Source organism: Vigna radiata, chromosome 11 (assembly GCF_000741045.1).
Source record: "Vigna radiata var. radiata cultivar VC1973A chromosome 11, Vradiata_ver6, whole genome shotgun sequence".
In the NCBI taxonomy this organism is placed as follows: domain Eukaryota; kingdom Viridiplantae; phylum Streptophyta; class Magnoliopsida; order Fabales; family Fabaceae; genus Vigna; species Vigna radiata.
The window spans coordinates 9,305,004-9,316,256 of record NC_028361.1 but is presented as its reverse complement, the minus strand read 5'-3'; the positions used below and the strand labels follow the sequence as shown (position 1 = coordinate 9,316,256).

General features: G+C 29.1%; 1 protein-coding gene and 1 long non-coding RNA gene across 2 annotated transcripts in view; one reads left to right on the top strand and one right to left on the bottom strand.

Annotated features, from left to right (window-relative positions):
* The window catches only part of LOC106776736 (ankyrin repeat-containing protein NPR4-like), a 10,609-nt gene extending 5,481 nt beyond the window's left edge, over positions 1-5,128 (top strand). Inside the window, exons 4-6 of the mRNA XM_014664207.2 lie at positions 2,387-2,440; positions 3,851-4,299; positions 4,383-5,128. Of these exons, the coding sequence (XP_014519693.2) occupies positions 2,387-2,440; positions 3,851-4,299; positions 4,383-5,012 (1,133 nt within the window). The 3' untranslated portion in view covers positions 5,013-5,128. The remainder of the gene's footprint in view (positions 1-2,386; positions 2,441-3,850; positions 4,300-4,382) is intronic.
* Positions 5,129-5,437: 309 nt separating this feature from the next.
* On the bottom strand, positions 5,438-8,835 carry LOC106777341. Its single transcript, XR_001376930.2, has 4 exons — positions 8,526-8,835; positions 6,014-6,150; positions 5,764-5,900; positions 5,438-5,673 (listed from the first exon to the last, which is right to left on the bottom strand). It is a non-coding gene; the product is annotated as an uncharacterized LOC106777341 (long non-coding RNA).
* Positions 8,836-11,253: the final 2,418 nt, after the last annotated feature.

The window sequence follows — 11,253 nt, the reverse complement described above, 5'->3', positions numbered from 1 at the left end:
TGGGGCTAAACCCACTTTAACCCTGACCCTAACCCACTTGAGAGGGGGTTTTGGGGGTTGAGGCTTTTTTCTGGCCCCCTACTTAAGGGACTTCTTAAAATAGGGCTTTTTCAATAGTGGGTTGGGGCTGGCCCTGGGGCCATGGGTTAAATTGACACCTCTACATATAGAGATGGATTGTCACTTCATATAAGATTCAAGATAGTTCATTCACAACTAGATATGCACACAAACACAAAAATAGCTTTTAACGTATGTTATTTTAGACTTTTGACGTCTATTAAATGTTTGAAGTCATAGTGGGAGACGTTGAATTGACGTCTTTTGACATCTATTAAATGTTTGACATCACAGTGGGAGACATTAAATTGACGTCTATTGTCTTTGAACAGACTTTAATTAACATCTGTTGCATTTATAACATACGTTAATTAACGTCTGTTGTAAAAACAACAGACGTCAATTTCTGGGCTTTTTTTTAAAAAAAATTCAACAATATTTTCTTCCATTGAAACCATGAAAAATCAATATACAACACAAGAATACACCACAAAAAATTCCAAAATTTTAGAAGTAGTAACAACCAATGAAAATGCAACAACTAATATATGAAACTAATTGTGAATATGAGGGAGTAGACAGGTGTCACTGTGAGGCTGAGGAGAAAAACACGCACAACAACGGTCCGAAAATTGACGTCGTAGTTGTCCTAGAACATGCCTAAGAATTGCACCAAAAGCTAATGAAAACAAATTTTAATCGGTGCAAATGAAAGATAATGGTTTCAAACGTAATATAGTCGATTCAAAATGATTTTAAACAGTTCAAAATGGAAGAAAACTTACCTGAACGTTAATGGCGAACGAGAGAAAGCAGAGGAGGATGTTGAATGCAACAAGAGAGAAAACGTGTAACTAGTGCTCGCATTCTGGAGTGGGTGAAAATGTAGGGTATTTGACATATTTAGGGATGACAACGGGTCAGGTCAGACACAGATAGTGTACCCGCAACCCAACGAGCCGGATAAAGATGTACCCGCGACCCGACCCCCTACCCGTTGGGTACCCGTTTAGAACATATTCGCGGGTATTTTAAAACCCGTGGATACCCGCAAAAAATAAAAAAAATTATATTTTATATATTTTTAAAATAAAATTACAATATATATATATATATATATATAATGTAAATTAAATTAAATATAAATTAAAATTTCACTTTAATTAAATTTAACTTAATAAAATTTAATTTAATTTTATTTCTAATTAAATATAATTAAAAATATATAAATTATTATTTTTATTATTTTTTGCGGGTAACGGGTACTCGCGGGTTGGGTAGTATACTACCCGTACCTGAACCATTTAGAAGCGGTTATTAAAATACCTTCTACTCGTTACCCGCGCGTAGTAAATATCCGCAGATAGTAACTACCCGCCGCAGATTTTACCCGCAGATACCCGTGCCCGTGATTTTTTTTGTCATCCCTAGTCCCATTCCCAACCGGCGTCTAAGTGGTTAAGAAATTAATTATGTTGTCCAAAATGAGGTAATTTAACACCTTTTTGTGGGGAGGGGGTGACATCTAAGTAGCAAAAACAATATATTGGCGCCCAAATAAGGTAATTTCGCACCTTTTTGACGTCTGTGGGGAAGGAACCAACGTCTAAGTCGTAGAAGAATCAATATTGACGCTTAAAAATGATATATTTTCAAAAAAAATTTACGTTCGTGGAGAGGAAAGCCGACGTTTAAAGGCAATAAAATAGTGATTTTTCTTGCATGCAAACCATTTGATGTCTGACCTTTGGGGAGCCGACGTCTATATCTTATTTGAAGTCGGTGACCCATTTAACCGACTTCTATGATGACGTTTTATTTACAAAACTGTCATCGGTCATTTTTTACGTTGAATTTTCTTTCGTTAGATGTTAAATGTTATTTCTACACTAGTGGTACCTTTAGTTGAACAACTTGTCGATGTATTCACCAAACAACTGGAAAAAGAAGTTTTATCTACCATAAAATGCAAATTTTACTATCAACTTAAAGGAGAGTATTAGAAATATTCTCATAATTTTCCATATTAAAATATTTTGCTTACAGGAATAATCTTGCATTATTATATGAACATAGTAGCAATAATCTTGCATTATTATAATATCAGAGTAGGAATAATCTTGCACTATTATAGTAACACAGTAACATAATTATAGAGATAAATTAGCATAATTAAATATTCTCTCTCATTTATATATTCATGATATTTTCATTCAATTATATATAAGGCATAATTTATTTTATTTGTCCTCTTAACAAGATGAAAAATAATATTAAGCACAAAAGATATGCCACTGACTTAAACTTCTTCTTATGGTTCTTTCAGGTACTTTAGTCGATTTGATTTTGGCAATTATGAACATGTTTAGAAAGTTTGTGGGTAAGTATTGCTTTGTCTCTTTCATTCATCTTTTGAGTTTATCACATATTTAAATAGGATCGCATACATGTAAACATGTATCTATAAGTGATTTAAACGAATTTTGACGCGTAAACATATTAGTTTGGAAAGTTAAATTAAAATCATTAATTTTAAATAATCAAGGTATGTCTCTGTTTTGAATTGAGTGTCTATTCCTTTAGTAGTCCAAACTTAACTAATATCATTGATCAATTTATAGTTTAATTGACAAACAAATTATAATTTTTTATTCATAATATCGAAACTATTTTAATATTAATAATTTTAAGTTTATAAATTTGTATCTAAATTAATTATTATATTATTAATTTCTTTAAAATCTGAAATAATTATTTTAAGTACACAAAAAATATTTATTTTAAAGATTTACAATTTTTTTAAAAGAAATCACCTTGTTACATTGTATCATCGACATTAAAAGGTGTTACTTGCTATTTTTAGGTCACATTTGACTAAACATATTATATATGTTGATAACAAATGCTACATAACAATATTTTAAAAAGCATTAACTCTTTGAAAATGAAAGTCTAAAGCTGTTTTATGAGGTATAAAGTTAAAATTGGATAATTTTATAAGAAATACAAATATTTAAATCATTATGTTATTAGGTGATGCCATGTGTATCAACCAAGCAATTTTGAATTTACAGAATAATAATATAGTAACATATAAAATATTTAACTTATGAGTGCAACCAAGTTCTATTCAACCTACCAAGTTGAATATTTGGATTAATTGATTTAATTTAGTGTGTCTAATTAAAATTAAATTGATAATGTGTTCATGAATTAAACTCGTTAGTCTATCTAATTTAATTTCATATTAAACATATAAAATAACACCCATGCTCAAAGTTATATCTTGCATCCATTTTTGGATCATATTAGTAAAATTGATTTTTTTTTAATTATTTATTTGATGAACTAACTTCAATCAGATATAGGTTTTAAACAATATTTATTAAATTGTAAAATAAATTTATAATCATCAAATGTGATCAAACTTTATAAACTAAAAATGTGGATATGGATTTTAAAATAATGTTGGTTAAGAATTAAAGATGTGATGATATTTTTTATTGTTTGATTTGAATTCCAAATCAAGTTGGATTAGCGTATTAAACTCTTATTAAAAAAAATACAAAACTCAAACAACTTAAAGAAAAAAAATGTAATAATCGATTTAAAATTACACTAATGGTAACTATTTAGATTCGATAATTACAATAAATTCTGTCTACGGAGTCTAACATTCTGGAGGGTAAATTCTGAAATTGTTTGTTGGTTGAAATGATGAAATTTCTAAATATCTTTTGTTAGTAAAACCAAACCATAAGTAATTTTATTTTCCCTCCCATTGTTTCAGAATCGACAATGCATTCATGTGGACTGAAATCCAAAAGTAGAGAGAGACACAAAAATGAATTTCTACAAATATTAAGGTATTATAAAGATAGTGTTTCGAAGTTGAATAGTTCACAACTCCGGAAGGCTTTGATGTATGATGCCATGTTGGAAGCAGCAAAGCATGGAAATGTTGAGTTCATAAATGCTATGAGGAAAGCTAACCATGACCTCTTATTGGCAACGGACAATCATGGAAGAGACATATTATCGTATGCGGTTCTTCATCGCAGATACTATGTGTTCGAATTCGTGCTTACTCTCTCTGAAAATAAGGATATAATTAACTATACAACAGACATGTTTGGCAATAACCTATTGCATTTGGCGGCACATTTAGTACCTTTGTCTGATCTGAATCGCATACCCAGTGCTGCTTGGCAACTGCAAAGAGAAATTGACTGGTTTAAGGTGCATTCATCTTCATTAGTGTTTTTTCTCTCTAGTGCAATATATAGTCTATGCATGCATTAACGTGGATGCAATGAGTGCAGGCGGTGGAGGAAGTTGTGCATGTGAAGTGTAGAGAAGCCAAAAATGATGAAGGTAAGAAGCCTGAAGAGATATTTATTGAAACGCACAAGGAGCTGATGAAAGATGGAGAAAAATTGGTAAAGGAAACAGCTGGGACATTTGCAATTGTGGGCGTTCTCGTTATAACTGTGATGTTCGCTGCAATCTTCACTGTTCCAGGGGGTCTCCATCAAGACACTGGATTGCCGATTTTTATAAAGGATAAACAGTTTACTGTGTTTATTGTAGCTGATACAATCTCTCTCTTGGCTTCTATCTTTACAGTATTTATATACATTGACCTTCAAACATTGAATTATACTCCAACAGACTTCCAAGGAAGATTGCCCACCAAAATAATGTCAGGGTTTGGGTGCCTTTCCCTCTCCCTAGTGTCCATGATGATTGCCTTCTGTGCTGCGCTTGGAATAGTTCTACAAAAATCATCGTTGTACAAGCACATCTTTGTAGGAGTCGTCATATTGGCTCCCTTCAGTTTACGCATACCCTTCAGTTTTTCGTTCTATTGGAGAGCACGCCGATATATAAAACTATTATTTAGTGGAGGTTTATTTTCCATTTTGTGGAGGTTTTTACCTTCCGCAAATTAATTTCCGGGGGTTTTTCAAACCCCCGCAATTAGAGTCGTCGCTATTAATTTGCGGAGGGTTTTAATGGCCCCTAGTATCCAATTCATATTGCAGAGGTGTTTTTGTTGAGAGTTTTAACCTTTTTTATTAGTAACTATTATTTTGTAGGAGTTTGGAACCTCTTTTATTTTCAACTATTTTACTGTAGAGATTAATCCCGTTATTTTCAATTTTATTTTGGATTAATACCATATTCAATTTGACAATTATAATTTAAATGTTTTAAGCTGTCTCATTTGTATTATTTAGGTTGTGAGTTTACAACTTTATTATGCTTATATTACATGAAAATATCACCATTAAAATGCTTATACTTTCGTGAACAATATTTATTTGTAACAAAATTCAAATACTATAATGAAGACAAAGAAAACATGACAAACTTCTTTTACCAAAGTCTTGAATTATATATCATTAAAACATTCAATTCTCAAAAACACCATAGTATATAAAAGTAAGTTAAATTGAATCGTAATTACAACTAAACTCAATTACTCAAAATCCATAGGCTAAATATAGTTTCATCCTAAAAGACATCATAAACTTTCTAAATGTTTCTAGCACCAAATGATCCTATTGTACCACCCAAAGAAGACTTGGGCTCATTTGCATCACCACCTTCCTGAAATGATAAAACAAAAATATTAATAGTAAGGAATGCTTATAATTAAAGTATATAAGACATAATGCTTCAACTATATCAGTAACTTACTTGAAGTTGAGAATCAAAGAATGAGGTAAATTCATCATGAATCTTTCCTTCCTTCATTTCATTATCATGTATGCTTTAAGCGCTGATTCTAAACTGTTGTACTTTTGTTGCCAAGATTAATCCATTCAAAATTATTCCTAAACAAAATGGAATACACTACCACATCAAAAAGATAACAATATTCATGAATATACAAACAAATATTGAATTAATAAATAAAATGCTTCCAAATGAAATTAAATTTACTAACCTTGAGAACTATGAGATTCCAAAGTTTGATGGCAGCCAAATAGTAGAACAACTCAGTAACACAGTAATAACACAATGCCTCCCAAGTTTAGTTATAACACCAGCTTATTAATAAGCACGTTTGAATCTGTGAACTACCTACAAAGTGGTTTAGGAGAAAAGCTGAAACTATAAGCTTATATTGCATTACTTGTTATTGATGGTAAGCTTTAGAGTAATAGGTTTAGAGGGTAAAAATTCATATCCCAAAATAATCAAAATATTAAAGAGATACAGATTTTTCAAGTTATAAAAAGCTAGTTTATTACTTAAAAAAAGATATTTAAATTTCAATTTTTCTTTTATATCATGCACAATTTTCCAGAATTTAAAAAACTAAATAACCAATTATATATTTAAAAAAATCCATAAACATTGCACCACCTACTTATGCGTTAGTTTCAACAAATTATGGATTCAATCATTTTGACCAAGATAAATATGTCAATGCTCAAAGACTTATTCATGCCTAGAGATTACTTTTCTTTTAAAACCATATAAGAAAACTAATTTTATATGAACTAAAACACCAACTTTTCCTCATTATTCCATTATATTTTTTCAATAACCCAGTTTCAATACCCATGCAATAACCAATACAATCACCACCATACTTAAAGCACCTAACAGGAATATAAAATTATATGGCTGGAATTAAATGAACAACATACCTTATTATATCACAGTACAATAACACAAGCATTCAAACCTTACAATTTATAATCATAAGCCAAGTGAAATCACAAAATTTTCAAATAGCAAATCAATATACAATAAAAAACAATGATTCTATGGTACAGTTATAAAAGAAAGATAGATTCCAATATTTTGAATTGTAAGTAAAGGGAATTTGATCGATACTGTAAATAGATAAGGGAGTTTGTTTGACGAAAAACATTTTAAAAGATGACATATTTAATCCTTAATATGTTTGTTTCTTATGTTCTTAAAGATAGAGTCAACTATATTTTTATCTTGGTGACATTATTTGCTCAACAACTGCATCTTGTAAATCCATAGATTAGTTTCTTATTCTTCATTAATGTAATTAAAAACCAATTAAAACGACTAAATTAAAGTCCATAAATTATTTAATATTTGTTTAATTTATGCCATCTTTATTAGGAATTGCGGTTTTTCATAAATTAATCATTTATCAAACTGAAACTCTTATCATGCACTAAACTGATAATTCACAAATAAAAACCACTAAAATCAACATTCATAACAGAAGATTAAAAAATAAGGAAAACAATATTATATATATATATATATATATATATATATATATATATATATATATATCAGGTTTCTATGCAAATAAAATAATTTTAACTTTAACCAAATTCGGGAAGATAAAATTAATATAAGATATTTATAACACATCATGAGGACTTGAAGTTGTCAGTGTTTGATTACTTTGGTGATTTTTAAAGTTATTTTGTACATGAGATTGAACATATAATGTTGATTAACAGCAGCTATATATAAATAACCTTTTTTTATAATATGATCTTATCCTTACATATGCTGTTAATGTTGAAATTCTTAAGTTGAATTAGTATTTTAATGATTTCAGTTTAATATACTTTGTCAACACAATGCTTTATCCATGAGTTAGTGGAGACATTTTTTCTCTAAGGAGATATGAATACCTTAACCGTATTTAAACTTTAACAGTATGCATAGACATCCAAGCTATGCCCCTCAAACAGACAGAGTACACAAAACAGAGTATAATTGCATCACACTCAAAACCAGCAACTACTACAATGATCAACCCATATACTTAAGTCCTATAATCTGAGAGTACTAAATTAAGCATCAAACCTCTAATTTCTTTTTCTTTTAAAAAATATAACACAGCACCAATAAACAACCAAGAACCAAAATTTCAGTGCAGCAAAAGCATCAAACGTACAAATATACATCATGCTCCAGGAATGTCTCTGATGTTAAGGCTGTTTCTATTAGACTAAAAACATATTCTGTTCAAACTCTAGGCAATAGACTTAACTCATATCTTGTACCAGTTTTAACATGCAACCTGTTCAATCTTTACTTAACTCATTTGTCTAACTATTAAACCTAATATATTACAACTTGTCCAAAAGGAACTTTCCAAAATTCATTAAACACGCACAGATCCAGTAACAACAATGCACAAAAGACTTCTACTTTCATAATATCAGTTGACTACGTAAAAGAAACTTAATCCAACCTTCAACAGCCAAGACAAATAACCTTTTTACTCTAGTTCTGATTTTTAATATTAATACATACATAACAGACCAACACAATGGCAAAGATAATCAGACAAACCACGTTTTCCATAATTTCTTAGTTACAAACCACACAATTATCAACAGTAATTTAAAATCAAAAGGGATGTCTATAAATTCAAAGCAACAACCTTCTACTACAACATTGATGTCAGGGCATAAGAGGTTTAGAAAAGGGTTCGGGAAAAATACCAGGTTGAAGAATTAAACCTGGTCGCGAGTTAGGTTGCGCACGACGACCACACTTTGCTGAACCTGGCCGACGACCATACTTTGCTGAACTGGTGGGCGACCACACTTTGCTCAACCTAGCCGACGAGCACAATGGAACGAAAGCACTGGACGAAAGCTCCGGACGAAGGATCTGAACAAAACTGAAGTGGAAATTGAGGGTTGAGATTTGGGGAAAAATAGGAAGAGATATTTTGGAATGGGTCTGATGAAAGTTGGGAGCAAAGTTAAAAAAGAAAGGGAAAAAGGAGTCTGATCAAATTGGCAGCAAGAGGTTTTGAGAAAAATAAAAATCCGCTTAAGTTTTAGGAAAAAGGGAAAAAAGAGACATATTTTTTAGAAAATATGAAGTTAAATGGAAATGTTAGAAACTTTTTAATTAGAAACGTTGTAAACCTCTTAAAAGAAAAACTAAAACTCCTACCATTAATAGCAATCAGACAACTCATTATAATGATTTTAAATAATGTTTATTTGTAGAGGGTTTTTATAACCTCTACAAAATAACCTTCATTATATAATATTTTTTTTAGTAAACACGCCCACATTAACTATCATTTGAAATTATTAGTTAATGTTTTTATTTTCTGTACTGTTTAGCCACGTTAGGTTGTGTTCAACGTGTGGATTTGTTTAACAGTTTCTCTGTTTTCATGCTATTTAGCCAAGTTTTAGAAAGTTATTTATTTTCATTACTCAATTAATTTAGTGGCTTTTTGTAGAAAGTTTAGCATTTTGCTTCTGTTACAATTTATTATTTTGATTCTGTTTGTATTTATAAAAAGATTATTATTTAATAAAATTATATCATACTTCCTCTTTTGAGTTTAACGTGTTTTCATAACATGATCCCTATATATTAGTGTTCAAATACAGTGCACAATTCTCATTCAGGTCCATAATCCATAATCCATAAGTTGATCCCTTCACTTCTCACAAAATAGTTTCTATTTTTTTATTCCATTTAATTGAGAGTTTTTTTTTTTTTTTTTAAAGTCATAATCTTAAAAGTCTCATGTGAAAGGGATTGAGACACGAGTTTGTGGGATTAGACTTCTAACATTAACTCATTTCAGTTTTTCATTTTCTTTTATAACTCTTTGAAGTGAACTAACTTATCTAATTAAAAATTAAATGTATATATATTAATGTAACATATTTAATAAAGATGTTTTAAGTTAACAACCAATTAAAAGAAAACATAAACTTTACTATAATTAATATTTATAAATTTATTATTACCTAACTTAGCATATCAATATCAATGTGTGTGTATATATATATATATATATATATATATATATATATATATATATATATATATATATATATATATATATATTCTTATTATATATAAATATTAACTTGAATACAAATATTAATGAAAGATTTAACATTATTAATATATCTTACATATAAAATTATACATTTTATTAACTAGTTTAACATATTGTAATTTTATTATATTTAAATTAATATTTATATCATATTTATTAATGTTATGTTATTAAAAAAATACATGTTATATAGTTTAATACCATTATTACTATAATTTATTTATTATTTTATGTTTTTAGAGAAAAAAACTTAAACTTTAAATCTTAAATCCTAAATTACAGTATTTAATAAAACAATACTTAAGACACTCCACCTTGAAAGGATAACTATCTACCCTTCAGTTGTCTCAGTCCTTTCCTAATTTTGTATACAATTAGATCCCAAAATTTCAGATTTATAGAATTTCCACCCAATACAAGAAATTCTTTAATTACCAACTGATGAAAATAAATTCGTTGGTAAAACAGTTTTATTGAAAAAAAATAAGTTTCTCAAAAAAATATGTTAATGATTTAGAATTTGAATTACCGGCGAAAAATATGATAGTAAATATCCATCAATAAAATTGGTAGATAAGCTAGAATTGATATTATCACAACTTTTTCTCTTCGGTAAATTCAATAGGTAAAATGGTACTACATTTCCTGCTTTAATTCATAGTAAAATTTGTTGGTAATTGAATTTCTTGATATCTGTCGACGCCGAATTTCTCGTTAAATTTAACGAAATATGTTTATAAATTAATTATACACATGTGAGAGAAAGAAGAGAAGGAGTAGAAGAAGGAGGAGTAAAAAAAGGTGCATCAATGGTTGCCATAGTGGCGAGATGGTGCAATGACAGTAAGAGTGTTGCGGCTGTAGCATAATGACGTCAGTGGTGGAGGCAACGAAGGAGAAAAATGCAGAATGAAAGAATGAGAAAGAGAAGGAGGTTGGCACTGGCAGTGGTGCAACTGGACAACGATAAGTAAAAAGAAGAAAAGGAACAGATGATGAAAAAGGTGAATCAAATTACTAATAATTTTTATCAAAAATTAAAAAAAAAAATAGTAGATGAAGAAGAGTAGTAAAATAGATTCAATGGAGATGAGGTGAAAAATTTTAACAAAGAAAATAATTGTTAATGGAGAAAATGAGTTTGACTAAAGAGACAAGTATAAACAAAAGATATTGATATGGATGAATGAAATAAGTATAAATTTTTTATTAATATAAATAAAAGAAATGAGCATGATAGAATTTATATTTAAAATCAATGAGGAAAATTGAGTAAAAAAATTTGTTATCTTTATATTTTGACCATTAAATTAAAAATATTATACGGTTTTTATTCAATTCATAAATATACA